The 14274-nt window shown below is 39.1% G+C and overlaps 1 protein-coding gene across 1 annotated transcript in view; it reads left to right on the forward strand.

Moving 5' to 3' along the window:
- EMB3113 (Ribosomal protein S5 family protein) overlaps window positions 1-11382 on the forward strand; it is a 115688-nt gene extending 104306 nt beyond the window's left edge. The window contains exon 2 of the mRNA XM_089403084.1: window positions 11149-11382. Coding sequence (XP_089259210.1) covers window positions 11149-11347 — 199 coding nt within the window. The 3' untranslated portion in view covers window positions 11348-11382. The remainder of the gene's footprint in view (window positions 1-11148) is intronic.
- Window positions 11383-14274: the final 2892 nt, after the last annotated feature.

Genomic DNA, 14274 nt, shown 5'->3' on the forward strand with positions numbered 1-14274 from the left:
TAACATTAATCCCCTCATTGTCCATAGCATCTACCCTGCCTTCTTATGTTTCAAACCAAAAAACTAGTCGTCTCAATCACACTATGACTAGATTAATCTCTCATTTCAAAACTTGTTCTTCCGTCGTGTGATTTAATCAATCCCCTCTTCTTCAACTAGCCTAGGTGGCTCAATTACATCAACGCATCAGTAAGTTCAAGTGTTTGACATCACCGCTTATTATGCCATAACAAGGCTTGAAAAGTAACATTTAAAATTTTCTAGTAAAAATAATATATGAGATTATTCCTCTCTTTGGAATTCTTTAAAATTTTCCCTCTACTTAATCCAAGTATTCTGTAGCATTCAACACAGATAAACCAGCCCTAGGCACTGCCAAATATATGCTAAAGAAAATATAGTAAAATTATAATCCTTCTTACAGCTATGGAGTAGTCCACTCTTCAACACAAGGATTCTAGCAGATAGCGGAGACTTTGATGGAATCGATCTTGACAACATCTTTTATCCAAAATCAGCTGCAAAGCAATATTATGCCCTAATGACAACCATTCTCTATTGACCCGAAGTCAGTCTGAGATAAAAGAGAGTGTCTCATACCACTATTATTGACCTGAAGTCAGTTCCAATCAAAAGAGAGTGTCTCATACCACTCTCACTGACCCAAAGTCAGTTCCAATTGATCCCAGATCAATATCGGTCATCTTGGCATAGGGAGTACAATAGTACACGATGCATCCATCTGTAGTACTATGGTTCCTATCCACGTTTCCCTACTCATTGGCCAGATGAGAGGTACTTCCCATGAGTCCCAGACTGCATGGGTAGGATGTCTCAACAGAAGAAGGATGAACCACTCATCCGACCTACATGACGCCATAGGGTATCACAAGGGAAGGTTGAACCACTCACCCTGTACACAACAAACCACTAGGGGAAGGCTGAAACACTCACCCTATGGTTGCTCATCGCTCCAAGAAGTACCCCAAGCCCCCCAGAGCTTCCTAGAGCTCAATGTCCATATCATACAGGAACCTCAGAAGAGGGTGTCTCCACGACTCCGAAAAATCCAAGTTGTTTTCGGAAGGCTAAGAACTTGACCTTCCCTAGGGGCTTTGTCAGAATATCGATGACCTACTCATCAGTCACAATGTGATGGAGCCTTATTGCTCCTTGTTGTACCATATCCCGGATAAAGTGGTACCCGATATCTATGTGCTTGGAGTGATCATGAAATACACGATTCTCTGATAATCGGATCCCACTCTGGTTGTCGCAGAGGATCACGGTGGTATCCAACACATGTCGAAATAGCTCATTGAAGAGCTTCCTCAACCAGAGAACTTCACAGGAGGCCATACTAGCAGCGATGTATTTGGCCTCAGCGGTGCTTAAGGCAACCAATTTCTGCTTCCTGCTCATCCAAGATATCGAAGCAGAACCCAAAGAAAAACAACACCCAGAAGTGCTCTTGCGATCCACCACACTGTCGGCCCAATCAACATCAAAATAACCATGCAGCCTCACATCTCCGGTAGTGTATCTCAGTCCATGAGTGATTGTGCCCCGAAGATATCTCAAAAGATTCTTGACACCAATCCAATGTATATGATGAGGCTCAACCATATATTGGCTCAACGTATTAACTGCAAAACATATGCCCAGATGGGAGTTCACCAAGAACATCAGTGCTCCTATGAATTGACGATACTGAAAAGCATTCCCAATTCAGGTTCGACAGCGCTACCACATAACTTCTTGAAGTTAAGTTCCATCAGGGTAGTCATAGGCTTGCAGTCCACCATCCCAAATCTTTCCAATGTCTTCACAACATACTTTCCTTGAGATAGGAAAATTTCTCCTGGCTTTTGCCAGACCTCCAACCCTAGGAAGTAGTGCATTAGTCCTAGGTCCTTCATTTCAAATTTAGAAGCCAACTCCCTCTTACATTTGTGAATGAGAGGGTCTGCACCTGTCAAAGAGAGGTTGTCCACATAAAGTACCAGTATGAGAGGTTTATCATTTTCAACCTTAAAGTAAAGGTTCGGATCGACTTCACTTCTAGTGAATCTCAACTTCATTTCGGATCGACTTCACTTCTAGTGAATCTCAACTTCATCAAATAACTATCAATCCTCTCATACCAAGCCCGGGGTGCTTGCTTCAAGCCATAAAGAGCTTTCTTCAACCTGCATACATGAGATTCCCGGTCATGAACCTCAAACCCCTCGGGTTGTTCCACATAGACTTTGTCTTTGATCGAACCATGCAAGAAAGCGGTCTTGACATCCATCTGATGTAGGTTCCATCCTTGCGAGGCAACAAGGGCTATGATTGAGTAGATGGTGGTGTATCGGGCAACAGGTGCAAATATCTCATCGTAATCTACACTTGCCTTTTCAGAGAAACCTCGAGCAACAAAGCGAGCCTTAAACTTTTCTGCACTTCCATCAGCGCCATGCTTGATTTTGTAGAGCCACTTAGAGGTGACAACTGATTTGTCTTGGGGTCTAGGGACCACATCCCAGACATCGTTCTTCATAACTAACTCGTATTCTTCATTCATAGCATCCTACCATATTTGTTGCTTCACGACTTCTTCAAATGATGAAGGCTCATTTTGAATGATAGTGCTCATGATGGTCAAGTATCCTTGATACTTGTTCGACTTCTTGCTCTTATGGAAAGTCCCCCTTGGTGCAATATGTCTCTCAGCATCTTCGAGAGTCTCCCTAAGCCATGAGGGTCTCCTCTTGGAGGAGGAGGGTTCTTGGGGAGGAGGATCAATAGGATCCATGGGTTCATCAACATCAGGCATCATTTTGTCCTCTTTTTCACCCTGTTTTCCTGTGTCAGTTTCTTTGTCCTTCCTTGGGATAGGAAGGTTGTTGATCTTGCTGAGGGCCATATCTTCGTCAAAGGGGACATTATGACTTATCTCGACTTCCGTTTGACCAGCCACATAAATTCTATAGCCCTTAGAATTTTCACTATAGCCCACAAAGATTCCTTTCTTTCATGATGCACCCAATTTGCTTCTTTTCTCTTTCTGCCCATGAAAATATACGGGACTTCCAAAAATTCTGAAATGAGAGACATCGAGTTTCTTACCAGTGAACATTTTTTCGGGAGTCTTGGAGTCCAATGCTTGATGAGGGCATTGGTTTTGAACATACACAATGGTATTTGCAGCTTCGGCCCATAGAAACTTCGGAAGCCCTTGATCATGAAGCATGGCACGAACAACTTCTACAATAGTACAATTCTTCCTTTCAGCTACACCATTATGCTCGAGAGTGTATGGTGTTGAGGTCTCCCTCTTAATGCTGGCTTCTCTGCAACAGTCAAGGAATTCATTTGATTCGTACTCAGTGCCATTATCAACCCTCAATATCTTGAGTCTCTTCTTGGATTGATTTTCGATCATGGCTTTGAAGTGACGAAACCAGGTGAACACTTCATCCTTCTTTTTCAAGAAGTAGATCCAGGTCTTGTGAGAATAATCATCTGTAAAGGTGAGATAATAATAAATATAAGTATCCTCCCAAAGAGTTTACAGGCATCATACCAGATATGTCAGAGTGGATCAATTGCAATATATCTGTGGTCTTTGTATTACTTGAGGGGAATGGTCCCCTTGTAAGTTTTCCTTTGGTACATCCCGAACATACACCTTCATGCTCTACTTTGAACTCGGGCATACCTATCACCATCTATCTCACATCGGGTAGGGCCTTAGAGTGAAGATGGGCAAACATTCGGTGCCATAATTCAAATTGTAGAGATGTGTCGCAAGACATGGCTCCCAATGGACTTCCCCCAACTTGATACGAAGTGTCAACCCTGAACCCAAGAGTAAAAGCATCTTTAAAATTTCTTTTCCAAACACGTACCTTTCCATCGATGAATGCCACCTTGTATCCTTTGTCTTCCATTTCCAAAATGGACACTAGGTTCTTCTTGAGATTAGGTTCACATAGAACTTCTTGTAAATGAATCATGTTACCTTGATTCAATTGAAGAGTAACATTCCCTACTCCCTTTACAGGATAGGTGGCATCGTCTCCAAGGATAGTCTCCAAGGATAATCTCCAAGTTGGTCTCCTTCTCTATCAAATTAGAGAGAGCTTCCTTGTATCCGGTGAAGTGCCTTAAGGCACCACTATCAATTAGCCAATTCCCCAAAGTGTCCGGCGGAGAGGTAGTGGAGAGGGCCGATATAAGATAGTATTCCTTTTGCTTATTGTTAACAGCATTTGATTCTTCATATCTGGAGTTCCTTGCTTTCTTGGAGGGTTGACCATTTCCTTGATGTCTCGCATTCCTTTTTCCTTTGCCATTGAACCTACCATTCCTTTGGTTGTTGTTGTTGAAGTTGCCCCTGGAATGATTGTGATCATCGTCATGTGATGTGCCCTTTCTATTTGGACATTCCCTTGCATAGTGGCCAAACTTATTGCAAACAAAGCACCTGCCCTTCCTTCCACCCTTAGATCCAGGATTTCCATTGAAATGACCTTTAGATCTTGCATTATTTCTCCTTTTGGATGAGCGGAGAGAGCAGTGGGGTTGCTTCTATTAGAAGGCATTTCGTGCTCCACCATTCTTGTTTCTTCTTGAATGCATCTCGACATCAATTCTTCAAATCCTGGAATTCGATCATTATTGAGAATAGTGGTTCTAAATATATACCACTCGGGTGGGAGTCCTCCAAGGGTGGTGATAGTAAGTTGCATGTCAAGAATGACCTCTCCAATCGTAAGTAGATCATTCTTGATCTCAGTGATCCTTAAGAAGTAGGATTAAATATCTTCGTCCTTTCCCTTCTTAATATCCTTCAACTTATTTTTGAGAAATAAAATTTGATTTGCATCACTAACCTTGAACACGCTGACCAACCTGTCATAGATCTCCTTGGAGGTGTTCAAATCGGAGATGTAGGCCACCAGACGCTTGTCAATAGAATCTTTGATAATCTTCTTTGCTTTGACTTCAACCTTATTGTATTTGGTCTTCGTAGCAGCGGGTGCATTTGAAGGAGGCTCAGGGATTTTACCCTTTACATAATCCAACACTTCTTCTTCTTCCAAGGTCAAATCAAGAGACATTTTCCATCCATGATAGTTAGACTTTATATGGAGCTTGTCTTCAGCCGGGAAGTGGGATGAGGAACCCATTGAGCCTTTAGTCCTTGGCCAAATGTGTTTGGTGATTGCTCTTTCACTCTTGCTTGGGCTTTGTCTTCACCTCAGCTCCGATACCATGTTAATTTTAGGTAACAATGGTATGTTCTATGCTTAAGAGCAATTTACTTCAATTTCTTTATTAGCCAAATATGAATATCCAGTTTAGCAATCACATCAGCATGATAGTAAAATGCAGATAGAACATAAACATAAATAGTAGAAGATAAGACAAAACAAGAAGACACAAGATGTGGCACCAACTAGGGACAAACCCCAATGTGGGGAAACCCTTGATCAAGTCTTCTTATATTCCTGAATAGTTTAGCAGAGAGATACAAATTACAAATCTAATAATTTATGACAACAACAAGAAGCCCTAACCAAAAAAGTCAACACTGGTCAAATAGGGCAAAATTCTTCCTCTAAACAGCTCGGTCAAGCCCAGACAACTTCGGCCTCCAACAACAAGCCCAAACAGCCCAAAATAGTCCGAAAAAGTCTAGTCAAAGGCTAGTCAACGAAAGTCAAATTGCAGCCAACCCTAGGACAGTCAACGTTGGTCAAATGAGAGGTCAGATCACCTCGATTTCAGTGCCCAGATCTGCGGCCTACCAAGGAGAAGATACCTCACCCAATCCGCAGTCAAAACGGGTCAACGCTAGCGGTCAATGCAGTCAAACAACAGTTCTGTAGTTTGGTCAACGTTGGTCAAACAGTGAAACAAAAAATCGTCCTCCTTCCTTTGCACGTGTGAGAGACAGCTGCTCAGATTTCCGTACCCAATCAAGTGAGGAGAGAGAGATGTGTGAAGATGAGATGATGATACAATGACTTGAGGTCTCCTTTGTTTATATGCAACGTTGAGGATGAGTTGGGGTTTTGAATCCTTGTTTTGCTTGCTAGTCGACCTTGACAATTTGTCTATAATATAAATAAATCCATATCTTCATTTTTACATGTCGGAATCGGATGATCTTTAGATCAATCCTACATCTCTCGGAGAGAGGAATCCAAGAAAAAATATCTGTTGTCATAAATAAGATGACCCATGTGGAGTTTGGCCCTAGTTCCCAATTTTAACAAACTTCTAAGTGATGTAGATAAACAATCATTAGCAAGAAATATGAGACAATTAATGGCAAGATATAAGGAAATGAAGAAAACAAAATCCACATTGCAAGTTGAAAGCCCATCATCACTCCTACCAAATGATGTAATCCAGTGTACCAAGAAATTGCAGCTAGAAGATCAAGAGAATGGAAAAATAGCCAAACTTCAGCAAAACAAGAAAGCGTTACAACACAAACATAAAAATCTTGTGGATATGCATTACAAAGAAATAATGGAAAAAGATGAAGAAATTTCTCGCCTCAAGGACCACGTTGAAAAATTAATTGCACAAGTCAAGAAGACTAAAGTCACAAAGAAGGAACTCAAGCAGCACTTATCAGAACAAGAAGAGGAAAATTTACTTTTAAAGAACTTTAATAATTTTTTTTAGAACAAATCAGAGATCTAAAAGATGAAAACCTTAAAAGTCAAAACACTGAAAATAAGGTTGATAAATCAGAAATCAAAGAACTTTTACGTCTGAGAAACCATAATCAAAGTCTACTCACTCAAATTAAGAAACTTAAGGATGATAAGAAAACATTAAAAGACAAGTTAGAACAATTTACTCAAGAAGATGTATCGAATGAATACCGATCCAGTGAATATGAAAACTCAAGAAGACAAGTCAGTTGAAGAAACGACACACTTAGATGTTGCAGTTCAGATGATAAACATCCCAAGTGAAGGTTTTGTAACCAACTCAACAACATCGTCCCCTGAAGTAAATAAAAAAATTCCACACACTTAATAAGGGAATGTCAAACCAAAAAAGTTCCCTATCGACATTCGAATCATGAGAGTAGACAACTCAATCATTCCACGTATCGGGGCCATTCAGAACAGAAACAACAAACTGATGTTTCAAAGAGTAGTGATGTAACCTCAATCCAGTCCTATGATGACAAGTCGTTACGAAATTCCAGTCATCAAAATATTACACAGAAGATTAATCTAGGATGGTCTGATCCCTTCTCAGTGCGACAATTTTGTTTGTTACTTAGAAGATCATATCAACTTGTATCGATGAAGACGACTGTTCTGAGATGAAAAGACATTTGAAACCGGAAAACAGATCAAGCCTTTTTCATCGATAAGCTTCGAGGACAAAGCTTTTTGGGGAGGAAGGCAATGTTATGAATAAATATATAGGAAATAATGTAAAATAATGTAAATGATAATAATCATAAATGATGATTAGTTAATTAGTAATTAGGTTGAAGAGTCATGTCTAAATGAGACATGATTCTCCATGAAGAGACACCTGCTTCGTATATAAGCAAGCCTCTCTCTCATTGAACATCATTCTTATTCATATATTTAATATAATATTTATATCCTCAATGGATAACTTCATATTCCAAGTCTTCTGGAGTAATTAATCTGAAGAAGGGACTTTGTTTGCTTCACTCTGGTCCTCTTTAATGCACGTTGATCAATTTGGACAACAGAAAATTGCTAGAAATTGCACCAGGAAATCTGATAATCGCATTGAGGGCTGAGAGAGATATTCAGTCTTCCTTTATATGGCGGTTTTCTTTTATATGGCTTTTGGGCACTCAATTGGACCTTGCTGGCTAAACTCTCCTTTTCAAAACCAACATGCCATGAATTCTTACAACAGGTAGAATGCGTCACTGGAAGGGTTAGTGGGCTCTACACAGGGTTCTCAGCTTTCTGGCTAGCGTCCTGGTCATCTTAGTGGTCAAGACGGCTCTTGGAGATGCTAATAATAATCCCAAGACTATCTTGCATGCCTTTAACTAAGTTTGCCAGGTTTCTCTGCATTAATATCATTTTTTCATCTTTATCCTTGTGTGTAACACCCCTCTATTCAAGGCTTGGACAAATAATTTTTTATCATAAAAAATTGAGATTTATATCTTTTGTCTTTAAAATTATCCATGACGAGTGGAGTATGGATGAGCAAGATATGTTCCCAGTAAGTTCAGGTATCATCTGAGCATTCTGTTCATTAGATTTTGGTCAAGTTGTATTTGGTTCTAGCTAATTTCATAATTCTCGGGAGTCTCCAACTAGATTACTTGGACTGTATGGGGTCTGCCATAATCAGTTACCAGAAAATTACGTCTGCTGGACTTCATGCTCATGTTAGATCAATCTAGAGCCAGACCAAGTGAGCCTCAGTCCAGTGTGCAATTGAATACACCACCAAAATGTTCTCAAGATGATCCATACGCCCAGAATATTCTTCAAAGTTTTGAAGCAATGATTCGAAATTTATATTTCTTTTTATTAATGGTTGTTATTCATGCTGCTAAATCAAAGACTGTCAGATCTGCTTGGTTTGCGTCGTGATACTGCTTTTTAGGGTGACTTTGTATTACAGATTTGTCAGGTGACCTAAGTCTTTTATTTTTATTTTTTTACAGTACTGCTATTGAAGTGTTCTACAACTTCCATGCAAATTGACTTGAAATGTGGGACTCTCGTCACCTTTATATCGGCAGCTTTCATGCGTATTTTTTTTAATATGGCAGCCTGCATATGTCATACATTTTTTGTTCTGTTCTTATCAGTGTTGATAATATCGCCGAGATATCGGCGATATTCGGAAATATCGCGATATTTTCGGCGAGCCGATATATCGCCGACAAAATATCGCGATATTTTCGGCTTTTGAAAATATCGCGTGATTTCCGAAATATCGCCGATATTTCGGAAAATATCGCGCGACAATCGAAAATATCGCCCGGTGACTGTAAAAAATTTCTGCACGGCCTATAAAAATCCGATTTTGGTTTTTTTTCATATCATTTTCATTTCTGATTGCTGGAGAAGGAAGGGGAGAGCTATGTGGTTGCTGCCAAGGAGGGTTTGAGCGTTCTAGGCCCTAGTATTGATATGCTATTCATGGTAATGTTAAATTCTTAAAGTAAAAGTGACATTCTCCTTAATCTTCATTTTCATCCTTTTACTTAAATTTTTAACATTACCATGAAATGACTCAGGATGTTTGAGAGTGGTTCCAGCCTCATTGGATTTCATATGGAGAAAGTAGAATTTTAGATTTCATTCAAAATGCAACAGACTTATCAATTTTTTAGGATTTCGGGATTGGGAGATTGTAATGTTTCCAGGTGACACCACCTGCCCGGGCTACCCCTGCCACCAGTAGAGGACGTGGTCTACCTCCTATAGCTCCTACTTCTAGTTCTTCAGCTTCTAGAGCATAGCAAACTCCACTGCCAACTCCACCAGCATCAGCATCTACATCTAGAGGGAAAGGGAAAGCTGTGGCATTTTCTCGCAAGAGGGGCAGAGGAAATCAATAGGATTACACTTTAGTTATTTTCTTATGTGCTTGTAAGTTGTACATGAACAATGAACATTGAATATTCAAGAATCAAGACCAAGCATATCACATTCTAATTTCTAAATAGTAAATTTTGATTCTATTTATTTTTTTTAAGTGAACTATGAACTTTGAGAAGTAATTATATTTTAATTTGATTAGATAAGCTGCAACCTGCAATTTAATATGGATAAAAAACTATATTTTGGTATATATATATATATATATATATATATATAACGTGTCCCCTGTGTCTTGTTTCCAGGTCGTTGTGTTTCGTATTGAATACTCGTATTTACGTGTCCTCTATGTCTCGTGTCCTCGTGTCATGTGACTTAGCTTAGACAATATTGATGTATTGTCTCCGTGGAGGGTGGAGTCTGAGGAGCCCCTCTTGGAGGAGTCACCTTCATGGTTAGAGCCAGTGGCAGATGATCCATTAGAGCAGGGGCAGCAAGAGGAGGACTCAGAGTCAGAGGAGCAGCAGCACTCAGAGGAGGAGCAGGAGGAGGAGGAGGAGGACACTACCGGAGCATCATCGTCAACACCATCTGGTATAGATATAGGAGAGCATAGCCCCATACCTAGCACTCATTATTTGACATTAGGTGCAGAGGGGTCAGGGCCTCCTAGTACTAGGGGTAGGCTTGGCAAACAGCCCATCATGTTTTCCCGTAAAAGGGGGAGAGGGCAGTGATTTCAGATAGATAGCTGCTAGTTTTATTTGTTGTGCTACATATAACTCATGATGATGAGATACTTTTATATATGTGATTTTATTTTGTATTGGTTCTCCACATTTGAGTCCTTGAATGGACAATTATCAGGGATCAGCAGGATTTGGTATCGCCTTTGATGTATCATTTCTATTTGACATCATATATATCAGTGTTTTCTTCATATTTATGTGCCAATATATTTATTTCATGTTGTTATTGCTTTATATGTTTAAAAATCTGAAAAAAATGAATATATTATGCATTTTTTATGCTTGCCGATATTTGCCGATATTTTGCCGATATTTTCGCCGATATTGCCGAGAAGATATTTTCTAGACCCTCGCCGATATTTTCCCGATACCGATATTATCAACACTGGTTCTTATTACCATCTTTTATGCAGAACAGACATGAATACAAGGAAACAGAAAAATAGTCCATAAGTTGTGCTCCAGAAGCTTCAACACTTCAATTCTTTCAGCTGCTTATAGGCTGGGAAGTTGGAAACCCTTGGAAAATTAGGTACCCATCAAAATGTGAAGAAGATACCGTGAAATTTTTTTGACTGTTCTCTCTCTTTCTATTTGTTGTGTATAATACTTTTATCTATGAACATTTTTTTTGGTATTCTCAGTGAAGACGAGATCAATGAATTTTTCTGCCCGCAAATTTCAATCGCATTTCATGGATTGTCAGCTTGACAAATTCTGTATATCCTTTAAACACAACGCTGCGGAATTATAAGCACACTAACTTGTTTCTGTTTCAATTGTCTATTATTTATGCTTAGCTTTCTTATCTCACGTTATGATTGCAGGGCTGATGGACATTATGGTGCTGCTAAGGTGATGCTTAGACCGGCTACTGCTGGTACTGGTGTCATTTTAGGAAAACAACTAGGGAGTGATAATCCTCTCAATAATGCTAGGGCAGTTATTGATGCTGTTTCGCAAATAAGGCAGTTCAGTGAAGTCGCAGCGTACCGTGGTATTCCAATGGAGGAGCTCTGGAAATGAGAGGAGATTTTTGCAAAACCTTTGTATTATGTTATTCATGTCTTCTAGTAACTTCATGAAGAAGAGAAGAATTTCTTACATGCTTTCCCGTAGCTGAAATAGCTGGGCAATCTTGTTTTGACCTTTGTGGCCATGTAACTATCCTTTTCACCGCCACGAGATATATGTTTTGCTTCTTTCCATCCATTGTATGCTTTGGGTTTCAGCCCACAGTGTGGAATCAGACTTTTATTTTGTCTTTGTATTAAAAGCGAAGGGGCCACACTTGAGTCGATTGATTTAGTTATTGAGCTATCTTTCGAGGTTCAATTTTCTCTACGAATGTTCACTTATTGACTCTGTAAGCATGCACATGTGCAGCTTCTTGGTTGACTATATTGTTAAATAGTTTGAATCAGTCTTCTTCATTGGATGAAATTGAATGAACAAATGTTAATACACATCCATGCATTTCCAAGAAATTCTCGTTAAAGTAGTGCAGATTTTGATTTTAATATTATACCTGATTTTTTTCTTTAATTCTTCCCAAGGTCTTTGTTAACATGTGATGTTAATTTATATTAATTTCTAATTTATAGTGTTGCAGGCTGTTTGATATTGTAAAAGGTTCGGTTGAAAGCTACTTCAAAACTTATGTAAATGCTTTTTGGGTGAAAATAAAGTTTGCAATAGGGAAGAAATGCCTGCGAAATATCTTCAATAATATGAACAGAAACGCTTTGTAATGGGTAGAGTGAATGATATGCACTGGCAGGAAGTTTTGCATTTGGAATTTTGCTCAATTATAACTTTCCGGTAAGCACCAACTCTGGATGTTGATTGGTGCACCTTCATCTTTAGGAGAATTTAAAGTAACTTGGTGCTACTTATATATTTTCCTTCATTTAACAACCCTTTTTCTTAAGGATTTAATAATGCTTACATGATGAGATCGAGGAGTTATATTGTTGATGGAATGGGTGTTATTAGTTCCAAAACTGAGCTACATAATAGAAAGTATTCCTACGAGTTTATTTTTGATCTATTAAAGTGTTCATTAATGATCTGTAATTGAGGGACTGAGAGTTCACACAATTTGCCAACAATTGTAAACTTGGTTTCTGAGAAGGGGGTTTGAGCTTGGTCTACTAATTGTGTTGCCAAATCCAGTGTTCATCAATTAATCTAGTGAAAGTGCTTCAATTTGGATTCAAAACTTAATTGGTCTGTTGACAAACTGATGGAACTCTGTTTTCTACAGTTTGAACACATTCAATCGAGAAGCTTGGCTGTATGTTCAGTGGCTCAACACAAATCTCATTACACCCAATCTCATTTCTCCATCAAGGAGTTAATACGGGTGATTTGAGAAGGGGGTTTGAGCTTGGTCTACTAATTGTGTTGCCAAATCCAGTGCTCATCAATTAATCTAGTGAAAGTGCTTCAATTTGGATTCAAAACTTAATTGATCTGTTGACAAACTGATGGAACTCTGTTTTCTACAGTTTGAACGCTCATTCAATCGAGAAGCTTGGCTGTAGGTTCAGTGGCTCAACACAAATCTCAAAATTCATAACATCCAATCTCATTTCTCCATCAAGGAGTTAATACTGGTGATTTGAGTCGAATTCCTTAGTGCAGTGCAATTTGAATGATTCCATGTAGTTTCCAACACTGTAAAAATTTAACCACTGCGGTGTCTTACCCAGGGCGTCTCTCATTCATAGACAAAGATCCATAACCTTTTGGCTTGCTTAGCACTCAAAATATGGCGAGGGTCATGTTAGTGTTTGTAACTCAGACAGGTATTTCCATGATGGTGTCTACTTATGGAAATCTTTATTAAATGTATCCTATGCTTTTTCCAGATTAAAGTAACTTTTAATTAATAAAGTGACTAAAGTGGGTCACCTGATTTAATTGAAAGAGACCCATTGATCTCGTGGTTAGATCTTAACCGTTGAAGATTAGGTTTTTGGCTCAAGACAGAGAAGGCAAAGGATAAAGACATAGAGAGCATTCATTTCACAAATCACAGGAGTGAAGGAGAAAATCAGAGATCTGGTTTTTAGCCATTGGCGAGGAGTTTCAACAGTGGTTCAGCAAAGGTGAAGGCACCCAGGCAACATTTAGGAAGAGTAGCCATATAGCCCAGCAGAGCAGGCCGTATGCATTCCATACAGCCGTACAGATTGCAGAGCAGGCTGCACGTGTGGTGCAAAATTACCTCGATTTCTATGCAGATTGGAATTTTCCAAGTTTGTTGTTTGTTTGTTAATTTCTCAGAGTATTTTTCCTTGTAAGGGAGCTCTTGTAAGTTCTGAAGATATTTTGAATGATGAATTGATCTAGAAGAGCAGAAATAATTGTGCACTATGTGATTGTTTTTATTGTTTTCCGTTGCATATAAGAGTTAATAATTCCAACAAGTAACTAGATCTGATTTGTTTGCTTAGATAACTGGTTTTAGGATAATTTAACATGGTATCAGAGCAATTGCTTTGAGAGAAAAACAAATCTATTGTTTTCTAGGTTACTTCAGCGAGCTTGAGAGACAAAGCTCAGGACAACCATGTCTGTAACCAGTGTGAAAGTTGAGGATCAACTTGATGGAGTTTCAAATTTCTTGTCATGGAAGAAAGAATGTTAGTGATCTTGAAGGAGCAAGACTTGTGGGAAGTTGTGTCCAACCCTCCTCTAGCTCCAATTCAGGCCTTGGGGAGCATGCAAATGCGAGTAGTGGTAACACTGACAATAGTAGAGTAGTGCAAGCAACGTGGGATAATAATGACATAAATGCATAGAGGCTGATCCTTGAAGATATTAAGGATCACCTGATTCTGCATGTATGTTGCAGAAATAAGACTAGATCTAAGGAGATGTTTGATGCCCTCGTATCACTTTTTGAAAGTGAAAGCATGAGTTGGAAAGTGATTCTCAAAACTAAG

Source organism: Pinus tabuliformis, chromosome 2_1 (genome assembly GCF_031772625.1).
Source record: "Pinus tabuliformis cultivar Carrire ecotype Pingquan chromosome 2_1, CPIR1, whole genome shotgun sequence".
NCBI lineage: Eukaryota > Viridiplantae > Streptophyta > Pinopsida > Pinales > Pinaceae > Pinus > Pinus tabuliformis.